The sequence below is a fragment of the Colius striatus genome, chromosome 2, assembly GCF_028858725.1.
Source record: "Colius striatus isolate bColStr4 chromosome 2, bColStr4.1.hap1, whole genome shotgun sequence".
Taxonomy (NCBI): Eukaryota; Metazoa; Chordata; class Aves; order Coliiformes; family Coliidae; genus Colius; species Colius striatus.
Window position 1 is genome coordinate 16,629,410 of NC_084760.1, and position 14,379 is coordinate 16,643,788.

The following is a 14,379-nucleotide window of genomic DNA, read 5'->3' on the forward strand; positions in this document are numbered from 1 at the left end:
TTCTGTGATTCTGTGTGACCAAACACAGATGACAAACTTCTAGGGAGCGTTTCAACATAAATATCTAAACTAGTCAGACCTCTTGAAAACAGTTCATTTCTCTTAGATGAACACTGCACTTTCACAGGGAGAAACCTCCTGTGGAGGGTGTAGTTTGGAAATATTGTAAGGTGAAAACGTAAAATTAATAGAGATTTAGCATCCAGTAGCAAACACACCGGAGTATTTATTTCCAAAATAAGACTCGTTATTTAGAATAGAATTGTGCATAGTACAACAATTTTATTCCCAAAAGGACACATATTCTCTCCAGGGAAGAATTAGGAGGTAGACTCTCAAATCAATTCAGTAACCATAAACCTGCATCACTTTAGGTGTTCAGGTAACACTTCCTGTGAAACGTGGTCATTGCAGGTTTCTCAGAATATATTTTATATAAACCCTCTCAATACAAATTCTTAAGAGATTATTACTATAAATCAAACAATTATTACACTGCATAAACACTACATATGTATATTATACTATATATTATAAGCACTGAAAAACAGGATTCACAATCAACAATGAAACATGCTTTTGGAAAAGTCAAGGCTCAAATTTACTAACTCTTTTTAATGTAAAGTTTTACTGAATTTATGGATTGCTGGCTCCTGCCCTACTGCCCTGTGGGAAGCCCAGTGGAGCTATGTATTCTTACAAATATTTTTATTATGTATGCTTGCAAAGTATTCACACATTTTGTGCACATCTTGGAATACAGAAAACAAGTGTCACATTCGCAAATTATTGTTTGCAAAATTAAGCAACATGACATTGCTGCCAGCACACTCGCTCTCCACTCTCAGGCCCTAATACAGTGGGTAATTTTCAGATTACTTGTCCTGCATCTCCTTTTCAGTCACAGAATTACAGAAACTTAAAGGTTGGAAGGAATCTCTTAAAGATCATCTAGTCCAAGCCCCCTGCCAGAGCAGGACCACTTAGAGTAGGTCAAACAGGAACTCGTCCAGGTGGGTTTTGAAAGTCCCCAGAGAAGGAGTCTCCATAACCCATCTGGGCAGCCTGTTCCAGTGCTCCCTCACCTGAACAGGGAAGAAATTTTTCCTTATGTTTCTTTTGAATCTCTTATGTTCCAGCTTGTACCTGTTGCTCCTTGTCCTATCACTGGACATCACTGAGAAGAGCCTGGCTCCATCCTCCTGACACCCGCCCTTTACATATTTGTAAACATTAATGATGTCACCCCTCAGTCTCCTCAAGTATCCTCCTCAAGTATCAAGTGTGTTTGATGAGTAGGGGTGGTGGGTGTCCACAGAAACTGCACATAGACGTACACAGATGAATGGTAGGTTAAGTTATACACTCACCAGATGTATTCTTACACATATACATACATACTCACATACCAGATGACTTCTGATACATATCTTCTTTTTAAAAATCCCACTTAGGAGACTTGTCAAAGCTTATGAATGTTACAAATTCTTAATTCAGAAGGAAAATATGCTTTGGTTTATGATGTAAGCAGGCAGCCTAAATGCAGTAGCAAAGTAAAATGCAGATTGGGCACTGGCATGGCTCCTACAGAAAAAACACACCATTCTGCACAAATTCATCTTATTTCATAGACTGCAATTTGCCTTCTGAATTGCACTTCTTATTCAATGAAAGAGTTGGTTTCTAAACACAGTATATTTCATGTATTATATTCTAAGAATAAACTCTAAGAATATGATATACAAGCTAAAAATTGCAACACAACACCTCCCCTTCTTGATTCCAATCAACTTTCACAAATAAAACTAGAAAAATTTGAATCTGGAGTCTCATTTTGACACACAGCATGTCTCGGTAAAAGTATGAATGTGCCAGAGTTCCTAAAGCCAGAATCAATACTTACTCTTAATGTGTGATGCTCTTGTGCTAGCAATGCTGTGACTTCCTCTTGTAAGGTAATGACCTCCAGAAACTGCCCCCAGAGAGCCATTAAAAGTGAGCAAAGCTGAGCAAGATTCATATTTATAAGTTCTGCCAGTTCATCAGGATTTTCCATTTTCTAAAGTCAGGGAAAAAATATTTACATGATTAGCAGCTGAGACCAGAATGTACAGTCAAGAACAGAAAACAAAGTTTACTTGGTCTTAGTGAGAATTTTAATTTGAAAAGTAACTTCCAGATGACAATTATTTTGTCTATCAGAATTGAATTATGTTACAACACTAATAGATTATTTATGCTTTAAGCATTATCAAGTTGTCTTTTAGAATTGGGGTTTCTGACCCTAAATTAAAGCAACACTTCTATTTATGGCAATAAGAATTGAGTAGCAACTGTTGTATTTTCTAAAATGCAAAAATATAGTGAGCCCTGGAGGAACAGGAATCAGCAAGCAGAAAAATTGATGATCACTGTGTTAGTCCAACTTTGATACAATCGTAAAAAATTAATAAAGACATCTCCATTTCAGAATAGTCACAACTCACAAGAACGTTTATTTGGTGCTGTGTTATCTACATACACTTTAAGCATAATCAGGAAGTGGTGTTACAGCGTAGGATTCCAAGAACCAGACCATGTCCAGACAAATTCAGTGCAAAAAAAGTTTTCTTAACAGTGTACTCTAATCCTGTCATATAGTCCAGTCAATCCTGTGATTGATGCCAGTCAATTGTAGACTACTAAGCTTAAGTTTTTTTCAGGGAACATAGTTTTTCAGAAACTTACTGCAGTCACATAAAGCACTGAGGCCAAGAGTTTAAGAAGTAAACACTGTAAAAATGCAACTCTAGCAATACTGAGGTACAAGTAGAAAAAAGGATTACAAATGTTGAAACACCAACTTAGCAGGAGAGTGTGGAGGTAGGAGGAACTTTTGACAAAAACTGCACAAAAGAATAGAAAGGTGAAAACATAAAACATAAACATACTTCGGCATGCTAAGGGAGAAACTAAATAATTCACAGAAACTATGTAATTGTTAGAAAACTTTTAGTTTCTAAATTATTAGTTGCCCATAGAGAGCTAACTGTCCTGGCTTTGTCTCCAGTTGTACAAATGACAGTGTTTTAAAGCCAGTATTACATTTCCTTGCAGTTAAACTACTACTACAGTAAGTCTACTGTTCTTCAACAGCTGAGCAGATGGCCCACTCAGCAGCACAGCATGGACAATCCTTCAAAAAAGTTTTAAAACCTGTGCTTTGAAGCTTTGCTGTGACAAGGAAATTCGCTATTAAGCTGGGGTTACTTCTGACTAAGGACAGACTAAGTAATCTGAAGTAGACAGTGCTTGCTTGAGAATGTAGGGTAAACAGGAGGAGACAGCATCAAGAAGTCTTTCCAGATGAAGGGATGACTTGGAAAATCTGCTTTTGTTGAGCTTAATACTACTGCTTGACCTTCTAATGTTGCTATTTGATGCCATCAGAAACAAAGAATCCAAATTACAAATGAAGAAAATTCCAACTGTGATTTTAATACAAGTAACCCTAGAGCGACCTGATCTAGGTGAACCTACTTCTGCAGGAGGGTTGGACTAGGTGATCTCTAAAGGTCCCTTCCAACCCCTATCATTCTATGATTCTATGAACCCATCCTTCTTAATCTTCAGTTTCATGATATACAAAAGTTATTGTGGCTACTACTGACACATAAGCTATCAGATCATGGAATCACAGAATGGCAAGGGTTGGAAGAGACCTTTAGAGATCATGTAGTCCAATCCCCCTGCAGAAGCAGGGCCACTTGGATCAGGTCGTGTAGGAACGCAGATCAATAGTTAAGTTTTGTAGTTAGTTGACCAATTCCTCTTTGAATGAGGAAGAGTTACAAGTGTTGGCAAAAAACATACAGGATATTATCGCTCTAACAGTTTATTACCAAGTAGCATATAAAAACAACACACTCCACTTTTATAGTTATTTCACTTATTTAATGCATGAGAAAAAAAGAAGTACCTTTACTTCTTCACATAATTCTGTAAGACGAACTTCTACATCTATGTTTTCTGGAAAGATGAGAGGATACATCCATGAAAAATGTACTTTCCAAGTTGCAGGATAAAACCAATTATCTCAAAAGACCAATTTTAAACTATGAAAGCCTATCAAATAAAACTTGAAGCCGTATCAAGTGCAACAGCCAACTTTAAATCAAGTGAATTACAAACTCCCATTAAAATAATTTCTTAGTAATTTCTGTAATTAAGGACATAACACGATTAATAAAACGGGTCTGCAGTTGAGTACCATGATCACTTGTCATGACACCTTGTCAAGTGCAACGATTTTCCGCTCAAAATTACACTTGAAAACAGTGTAATTTAGATGATACAATTTGCAGATTATCTATTGAAAGCTGCTCAGCTATTTAGCAGCAATGTCATGGTTCACCATCAAGATAATACAATTCCTCTGCTACCCATAGATTTTCCAGAGATACCAGATTCCAATATCATTTTTCTACAGGTATATTATTTACCTGATCTGCAACCTACATGAATGTAAACACAATTCTTTAATTGTCTGAGAAAAATTGTTTTAGACAAATTCTTTAATTGATCTTTCTCTTAATAGCTCAATGTTAAGAGCAAATCAATATTCCATTGTAGAGTGGCTTAACCTTCAATGATTTATAAAGAAAACAGATTTATTCCTTCATGTAAGATATTTCTTCTAGTTAATTACCCCTAGTCTACTTAAGTGAATCTGATAAATGAAATAATAATTTAGTATTGTGTTTTGATTTCCATCTGCATCTGAGATACCAGTGACAAGGGAATGATACATAAACCCTAAAATTGTAGTATTTACATTTAAATTCATTTTTGAATCACAGTATTAAGGGAACAAACCCCACAATGTTTTTTGAAAACATACATTGACAAAACATGCTTTGAAACCCACAATAATAAATGTAGGATATGGATAGTGAACATGGGTTTACTAAATAGCAACGGTGTGTTAACTCGTCTTTGAATTATATCATCTAGACTTCACAGGTATATATTGATTTTGACCTACTTGCATCCATTATACTTAGGTTTAAACTTAACACCAAACAACTTAACTCACACAAGTCAAAGTCCAGAGAAAATATGCAAATTGTACAAAGTGCATGAAATTCTCAGAATTCAAATTTAGAAATGTTTTTGAAAGAAGCTACATACACCTGCATTAGCTCAATACTACTTGATGATAATTATTCTGAAAAGATATGAAAACAGATTAAGATATGATATTACTTTGGGTGTGCTTGTGGCTACGCAAATTTTGTCATTAGTGAAAAAATTAAACGGTTTATTTATGAGACACAGTACTGATTATTTATCTTGTTTGTCACATTGCAATTGAGAATAGGCTTTGAACAACATTTAAAATTATTATGGAAAATTCCCAACTAGCATATTATATTAAAAAAAAAAATCTCCTAATAGAGACAATACAAAAGGAAATCCAATAGTAACATTCTACAGCAGTAATGTTGACCCAGCAAAAATTTGATGCATTTTTGCTGAGTCTGCTAAAAATAGCTTTGTTTTCTTTTTAAAACAAAACCAAAAGACAGTTATAGATGATTAAGCTGGTGACCTACTATGAGACTGAACTACCCTATTAGTCTTCTCCCATCACAAACTTAGTCATGCATAAATAACACTATTGTTTTTTGTCTGGCCTCAGGTTAACACTAACACTCTACAAAGAGAGAATTGGCCATTAGATATAGACAAACACATCTAAAGTTTTAAGAATGTATTGTGTATTGTTGAGAAGAATCAAGCCTTTAGATATCAGAAGAACTTGAAAGATTTCTCAGGATGAAAAGGTATTGGTAGCCTTTAATTATCTAAAATATTGAGTATGTGATGAATTAAACTATAATTTTTAGCTATTTTATTTAAACGGGGACAACTGACTAAACTCTTCAACCATTTTGGTTTAGTAAACTAGAACAAGAATAAACCAAAACACAGTAATTGTTTCTCATTTATTACCTATACTCAGCCCAGAAATAAGTAGCTCAATTCTGCAGACTTATCAGAGTTAACACATATTCACTACGACTGGATAGTGATATAGTGCTCCTGTGTACAAGGATGTTTACAAGGATTTACAAGGATGTGGTGCTTGATATTATTAACAAGAATAGAGTATTTGATATTATTAATAAAAATCTGAGGGGTTATATCACCTGCTTTGAAAACATACCTAGGTAGGCGTCTCTCTGGGTTCGTGGATATTTTCTTCTGAGAAGGCGTTCATAAAGGACCTGCGTGCTGGCCTTGGCTAGTTACAGGGATTGCACACACATGACTAGTTACTACACTCCTTTTTCCATCTGTGATTTATTATTTGCCTTAAAGTTAGTAAAAAAGCTTATTGCTAGCCTACCAATTAGTGCAGTTAGATCAGTACATGAAAGCATATAATTTTAGTGTAGTCTCTAGATTAAACTTGTGATATAAGTTAAGCTAGCATTTTTTTATTTTCTGAAACCAATAATACTTAGCTGCTTAATTACAGTTATTGACTCCTCTATTATGTGACAGAGTAATAGCAAAGCAAACAGACAAAACTAAATGAAAGGGATAAAAATTTAATTTAAAACAAAAAAGTGACGGTTCTGGGATTTAAACAGAACATGAGAATCCTTCTGCAACACCTGTTTAAGCTTCACACATAAAATGTCCACTGTAAAACTAGTCATATACTTTAAAAACTAAAAATAAAAGTAAATGATAATTGTGTACTTTGCGAAGTCCAGAAGGCCTCAGTTTCTTTATACATATCATAGAAACACAGTTTAAAAAAAACCTAACATGGATGGATTTTAGCAAAATTAGTGTTAATGGTAGGCATTAGTTATTTTTCACGAGCAAAAGGTAAGTATAGCATAATTAATATCTACATCATTAGCCCAATTGTCCCAATCAATGTATATACAAAATAACTGAAATAGATGAAAACAAGGTTTACAAATAAGAAAACTAAGTACTGCTAGCAGAGACTTAAAAAACAAAACAAAACAACAAAACCCAAACCATAAGAAAGAAAACATCAGTAGAATATGTACAATGAATATTAAATGTAAATAGACATTTTCTCTTCATGTATTTATTTTGAACATTTCTGTTCAAGTTTGTGTTTCTAAAAGGTAAGCTAAATTACCCAGAGAAATTATAAAAAGGTTTGACTCAAGTTCCACTGGAGCTTATAAAAATGGTTTTGATGACTTCAGCAAGATCTGAAAGACACAATTTGACTATGCACCAAAATGGATGGCTTTGGGGTTTTTTTTAGTACCTACGTATTTTGTCGGAATGTTTTGGGGAATTGAGGGTCCTATCCGAAACATTTAATATTAAGATCTAGTCTAAGCCTATCTCTACAACAATAGTGCCAACAAATTGTATTTGGGAAACACATACATGTTTTGTCCTTAAAAGGAAGACTTAAGAGTTGAGTCATTCCTTTAACAGGCTGTTTCCCTCCATGTCAAGATTAAGACAACTGACACAGAATATTCTTTGCACTGTAACTGTAGCAGTACTCTGTTTCTATAAAGAAGAAGCCTCAATTTCTGTTAGTTTTCTATGCACAGATTTGCAATGCACTCCTTTCCTCAAAAAAAACTTTTGTTTCAAAAAATAGCTTTGCATTTTGTAATATACCAGTGAAACTTTTTTTCTTTAAATCACTAATCGACTACACTGCATTTTAAAAACAGCTTTCGTATCTCAATTTTCAACCTGATTGTTTCACAATGCTTAGTTTTGACATTGGTGAAATGAAATAATACAAAAATCAATACATGATGTCTACAGTCAATGTAAATTCCAAAAACATCTTTTTCAGATTTAAGTAGAACTTTAAATGACTAAAAAAGTATATGATGCTTGATGAAGAAAAAGGGTAAATCATTCTTTACAATGCCAAAATAGTTTCTTTTTTTACTTCTACCACACTCCTAGTTCACAAGTTGAGGCTAGGCTCACTAATACACCTGCATTCTACAGAAATGTAACATACATTTCCATAAAATATTACATTTAATGTAATATTTTCACAGTTACTTTTATCAAATGTAGTTACTAGAAGCCTTCCATTGCTATATAATTTTATTTTTTTTCCTATGAGATTGTCTAGTAAGAAGTTAATTTCAACTTTATTAAAGAAATTGCTTCTCTGAAGGTATATTTTAACTGCTCTATTTTATAGAAACAGTTATTGTTATCTCCTAATTCTTAGGTAACTAAGTCTGTTTAAAAAGTTACACTACAAATTGAGACAGCAGCAATTTCTTCTTGCAGGTCTTTTTTTTCAGGTAAGCATCCACTGTAACATGTTTCTCAAATCAAAGCTTAGAGTTCCAGATTTCATAGAATGTTTTCTTATAAGAAACAAACAAGTCCAGCAGGCTACTTGCATTAAGTGTTTCTCACCACTAAACACGGTAATTTGAAATAACAGGACAAATTAAGACCAACAAGAAAAAAATGCATTTGCATAAATTCAAGCTCTTGTTTATTAGAGCTCTCATTCAGTTCTCTCCTCATTTTATCAGTAATGTGACAGCACTTGTTTATTTTTCTCTTATTAAATTCCAGCTCAGTTTGAGCAAAAATCTTTTAGAGATACAAGATGTATGAAATCGGTGCCAGTTCAGTCTAGAAGAGAGGTATTATCTTAATAACATCCGACAGGAAAGTGATGCATTTTATTAAAGTCAACATACCCAGCTCAATTCGGTGAGAAGAGGGGAGCCCCCTTGTTATCATCAGGAAATAGCTATGTAACCCTTTGAAAGCAAGCAGCAGGCTGGCACAAAGCGTATAGTGGAAATTATAGGCATGGCTGAGGAAAGACTCGGAAACAACAAAACTGCAACCCTAAAAAAACAAAGGAAAGAGATGAGGCACACATTAATTTTCCACAATAATGAAGTGTTAACAGAGTAACTAAAAAGACAGATAAGCAAATTCCTCTTTTCACAAAGCTCACATACATTTTTGCCATTTTCATGGAGAGCAATGTATTAAAAAAGGTTAAACACTCAATGCCGCGCACTTCCCATTTGCATGTCCCTGAAGCGTGCAACATAGCCTTTTGGAACAATCTTTAGCACTTCCCATACCACATGGCATACCAAAGTAACTCTAATATAGAAAAGATAAAGTTCACACCATCCAATAAAATACAAATGAGAACTTAAACTAATACATTCTTACATCTGCTGATAACTGCTTTGTGTAGTTATTGCCAAAGACCACACTTTCGAGAGAAGGGATCACAGAGTCCCTGTTTTGTGCTGGTGCATTCCTGTTCAACCATGTGTTCTTCACTGGGCGAGGAAAACTGCAAAAAGCACAAATGAAGTGATCATTTGAACATACTTTATTCTTGGTTTTTCTTGAAAAGCAGTAGAAACAAGGACCCTCAGTAAGACCTTGGAAGTTCCTAGCATTAGGAGCTGTCCTTTTACAACCTCTGCGGATGGCCTAGATACCTCACAGTTAAGCCTCTCTGATGCTGCAATTAGGGAAGCAGTGCTTCTGAAGCAGGTTTCTTCAAATCATGTCTCCAGGTAGAGATATTTAAGAAAATATTAGTCACAACTGTTCTGTTGCCATCTCTCACCATGAAAGTCAACAGACTCTGTGCCAGGAGACTGTGGAAGCTCTTCCTCATCATTTCCAATACAAACCTCAACTAATTTAAACAATATGCCTTAAAGTTTAAGCCACAGAGATGCATTTGAACTGTAACAGGTAAGAAGCATTCATTTTCTGCCAGCTTTGCTGTGGGGACTTGACCTCCTGAAAGTGAAGCAGTAGGAAGCAGTAGGAAGTTGTCACACAAACTGCCATTGCTGTTTTCCTAGGAGATGCCTGACCTTTGCCTACTGAGGAGAGCCCATCCTGAACCCCTGGGAGCACAGGTCATCTGTAGCCCACAAAATATTCCTGTGAGAACAAAGAACTAGGGAAAATGAATGAAAGAGGAGTGAACACAGAGAGTGTGAGCTTTTAGGTAACAGGCAGACATGTTAATAAAAAGGGTAAGACTTCAGGGCTGTAACCAAGTTAAATTCTCTCTTGTCTTTCAAGCAGCGTGTTAATAATGGTTGTTCCAGAGTGTTGTTACTGGTTGTTGTAATACTGTTGAACCTGGGTGCCACTCTGAAAATGAAAACACCTATGAAACAAAAATGACCCCCTAGGAAAGGAAGAGGTGCCAGTAATCTGAGCATGACCCAAGCACAGGAGTAAAATGTCACCCAGGAAAGCCCAAAGGATAAAGGGGAGTAAAGTCTTGCAATGTTCAGTTTTTTCAGAATGAGATGCTCCAGAAAAGAAAGCTGGATAAAGATATGGCAACTACAGAGTATTTGCTAAATATAACAATATGAGGTAGATCTGCTGAAACAGAACACTGTAAATTAGATAGTTTCTTCCTCTCCCTGCCCCAAAATGATTTAAAGCACAATCTGGATCCTTAAAATCTTGTGAATACCAGTAAAATTCTACTCTAAAGGTAATGGAAGCAGCATGGAAGTTGCTCTTTTGTTTCCATATTTCCTTACACAAGCTAATTAAAGTTGAGGTTTTAAATTAAACAGCATTATTTAATATCATCACTTGAAAAGCCAGAAGGAGAGGAAAAAACACACGTAAGCCCTCAGATCTTCTGCAACTTTTCAAAAAGTCACATACATTTCTGACTTAAAATTAGGAATGAAACCTGCTTTTCATTTTCTGATAATGAGGGGAAGTTTGACCCTACACCTACAGGGTAAATATAGGTGAAATCCCTCAACTTCACTTGTGCTACAGTGTGACAACTTACACTTTACATACATGCTCCTACTTTATGTGCATTATGTTTTTCAGATGAAGTCTTCAACAACGGTACTAGCTTAAAATAATTCCCACCTCCTCAGTACCTGTTCCTCTCCCAAATAATATTGCAACATCCCTTCAGATGTGCTGGTTCAGTTACTATAGAACCATGCCTAAAACACAGCACCAAAATAATCCAAGAGGGAAAAAAAAGGACAAAAAAAGCCACCTGAATCCTCCAAAGCAGCACAGTCCTGCTGCACAGAACAGTTGTCTAACATACATAGAGACATAACTTTCCATGATGTGAGGGCAGGGATAAGCAGTAGGAATACCTTAAGCTAAAGGTTTTGAACATTTGTGGCACAGCCTGAATTTGAATATGAAAAAACTTGGGGGAAGTAGAATGAGAAGAAGTATGGGGAGCAGTAGAACTTTCTGATTAAGAAAATGTATAACTAGAGATATAAATGTATAAATACCAGTATTTATACAATCCTCCTCTTCTCTGGTCTTGGGTCTTATCTCTCTTCTACACTATGTATCTTATTTCTAGCAAAAACAAACTCAAAACTAACTCAGCTAACTTCAAAGCTAACTTTGAAAACAAAGTTTTTTCATCCCTCTGTGCCCTCCAGTTCCAAAATACTCAATAAATCCCATCTATTTGACACAGATATTTTTAGAACATTTCCATTTGGTCACTTAGTAATATATTTGCATTTTATTAACAACAGATTACCTTATCAATGGCTGATGCAGAGCAACCAAGGAAGCATGGACTATAACCGATATGACAGAAAGGTGGAAGTAATCAAACATAACATTGACGTAATGATGAAGGCCCCGGTGTAAGTTAAAGTGCAGCTTTAAAGTTCGGCTACTAATTGGCTGTAGTGTGCTCAAGTCATCTGGCCTAAAAAGAAAGTAAACCAAAACAACATACAATTAGAATGATCATATTTAAAGTGCAAGTTGTTAATAAACTGACACAGATAGCAATAGGTCTGCACTTTGGAAGGCAACGACATCTCCCCAGGAAAAAGCAAAAGCAAACAAAAAAAGTCAGAATGAGACAAACCAGTTATGAAATCTCAGCATTGGATTTCTTTATAGTAAACCTAAGTGAGGGTAAAAAAGGCACTACACCTACATGTAATACAAATTTCATCAGTTTAAAAAGTTAACATGTATTGTTGCTTTAATAAAACTTTAAACTTACGAGTAGTCTGTATCTGTGAAGTGCAGATCTAATGTTAGCAGAAAATTCATTTCGTTAAGAGACTCCTCAATCTACAAAGAAATTGCAGAAGCATGAAAATTTTTCAGATCTTGTATTTGTACTAATCCAAATTGTATGTAACGAAGACTTAATTATCTGAATATTGTGAAGTTGGATGGCAGGTTACCTTCCTCTCATCTAATAGCATTTTTATCTTGAAAATCATCACATCGTTCACAGCAACTTCCTCATTTTTGTAAAGAATCTGAAATGTTTTACTGCAAACTATATTGTCATGGATTGAAGCAGGAAAGGCAAGATCTGCACCTGAAAAGAGAAACAAGTATTAATGTAATTGCCCTAGAACTTGGAAATCCCAGAGAAACTCAATAAATGGAACTACCATTCCTACCAGTTTCATGACCATGATTAAAACTGCAACACCAACAATAACAGAACATTTCTATTTCTGTCAGAAACTGCTGGAGTTTAGAGGAATACATTTTGTTTCAAAGAAATATTGTATCAATATTTTCAATGTAATTTGCTATTAATTTAAGTTACAGACTGAAGACTTTTTGCTGTGTTCAAGATTGGAGTAACAAATTTTAGGCATCAAAAACTAGTAAAAAAATCCCCAAATCTTGTCTTGTTTCATCCAGCATTCATATTGATTTGCAAGGTTTAACTACATTTTATTATTATTCTACACTCTGTTACCTACAGATGAGGCAAAGAGGTTAAATGACATATATCACTCCACTGAATTAATCAAGAACAAAATTGTTTCACTTTTTTCTTCCAGATCTTTGCATATAACTCTGGCCAGATCAGTTCCGAGTGTTATCACCTGAACCTTACATTTCTCATTCAGTATGAAGTTTCTGCTTTCAGACTAGAGGCTGCTCATCACAAAGAGTTCAGAAAAGTGTGATAAATGGTTGGGGACTCCTTTGACAAAAAAGAAGTTAAAAGACTTATAGAAGAAGTGAGAAAGAGAATGATTTAAAGCAGCTATCGAGGCAGTATTTAGCACAAGACCAAGGGGTTATACAGGAAACATCACGATGGGCACTATCCTGTGAAACAACACCCAAAACAAGATGGAACTTGGAAGAATAGGGGTAACAACCATACTGACACTCTCATCACTTCTCTACAACTAGGTTCAATGACATTAACCCATTAGCCTCTTCTAGAACACAAAGGCTTAGAAATTGTGTAAATGTGGAAGCAATTTTTTTTTTAATTATTATTTTGATTCTTCTCAATAAATTACTTTAAAAAAAATCCACAAAAGAAAAAAGAAGCCTGCAAAGTTTACACTTTAGAGACTTGAAGTCTATAAGCCTATGACAGAAAAACACTGCACCTGGTAAACATTCCCACTCTCTAATCTTCATGACATTCTGGTTCAATCTCTCTGCAAAAACTAGAAACAAGATAAAATACTGAGTTTTGCTTAAGTGCTTTCTTATCTATCATCAATTGTGGTGTCTTGGACAAAATGCTTACACAGGATGAACCATTAAACTGTAATTGTCCTATATATATAAAGCCACTTTCAGCTTATATCCATCTGTGTCATCTGCTGCAGGTGAAGGGCAGAGCCGGTATGGTTTCAAATGACACGTAATCTGATATAACCTCACAGCATCAGCAAAAAGGATCTCCCACTCCAGTCTGATACAAAAGAAGTAATGGAGACATGTGGCTGAGGTCCTACTTCCTATGCAGCATCCAACTCTGAGTTACACCCCTCACTTCTGCTGACTTCAGTGTAATATGAAACAGCAGCTTCAGAAGTGAGAGAGAATCATCGAAGAGGAAAAGCTGATGCTAGGAACAGCCTGAGCCACATCCACATGGCAGCAAGGTCTCACAAGCGTGAAGTCAACAAGCCAGAACTACTATTTTTTAAGTCAACTATGCACTGCCTGGCCACACTGTTTCTAGGCCTCTACCTACACAAAAAGCCACCTCAGTGGCATCTCATTCCTATCCTGCTTTTATTTGTTTGCTTTTTTTCTGTAAACAAGTTTCTGATGAAAGGAGGAATTCAGAACAGCTTCAAATCTGAAACACAGGGTAGAACTACATGAGTTTTTATTTTGACTTTTAGAGCATGACTACATTTACCTTCAAATTCCAAGAATGCCAAGAGACCTTCAGAAGCCTGGAGCTAAAAGCAAATGGCTTGCCCTGTCAGATCTGTAATGACATTTATTCTGGGTGCTGAACAATTCTAGCAAACTACAAAAGGATGAGGGAAAGAGAAATGAAAAAGGTGGATTTAGATTATCACAGGACCACATGAA

General features: G+C 35.4%; 1 protein-coding gene across 2 annotated transcripts in view; it reads right to left on the reverse strand.

Annotated features, from left to right (window-relative positions):
* Positions 1–14,379, reverse strand: part of FAM135A (family with sequence similarity 135 member A) — an 89,255-nt gene that overhangs the window by 34,543 nt on the left and 40,333 nt on the right. For both annotated transcript variants that reach the window (XM_061989856.1, XM_061989857.1), the window contains exons 5-12: positions 12,249–12,388; positions 12,062–12,132; positions 11,582–11,755; positions 9,229–9,355; positions 8,736–8,889; positions 6,209–6,286; positions 3,959–4,008; positions 1,904–2,059 (exon numbers count right to left, since the gene is read on the reverse strand). In XM_061989856.1, the coding sequence (XP_061845840.1) occupies positions 1,904–2,059; positions 3,959–4,008; positions 6,209–6,286; positions 8,736–8,889; positions 9,229–9,355; positions 11,582–11,755; positions 12,062–12,132; positions 12,249–12,388 (950 nt within the window). The remainder of the gene's footprint in view (positions 1–1,903; positions 2,060–3,958; positions 4,009–6,208; positions 6,287–8,735; positions 8,890–9,228; positions 9,356–11,581; positions 11,756–12,061; positions 12,133–12,248; positions 12,389–14,379) is intronic.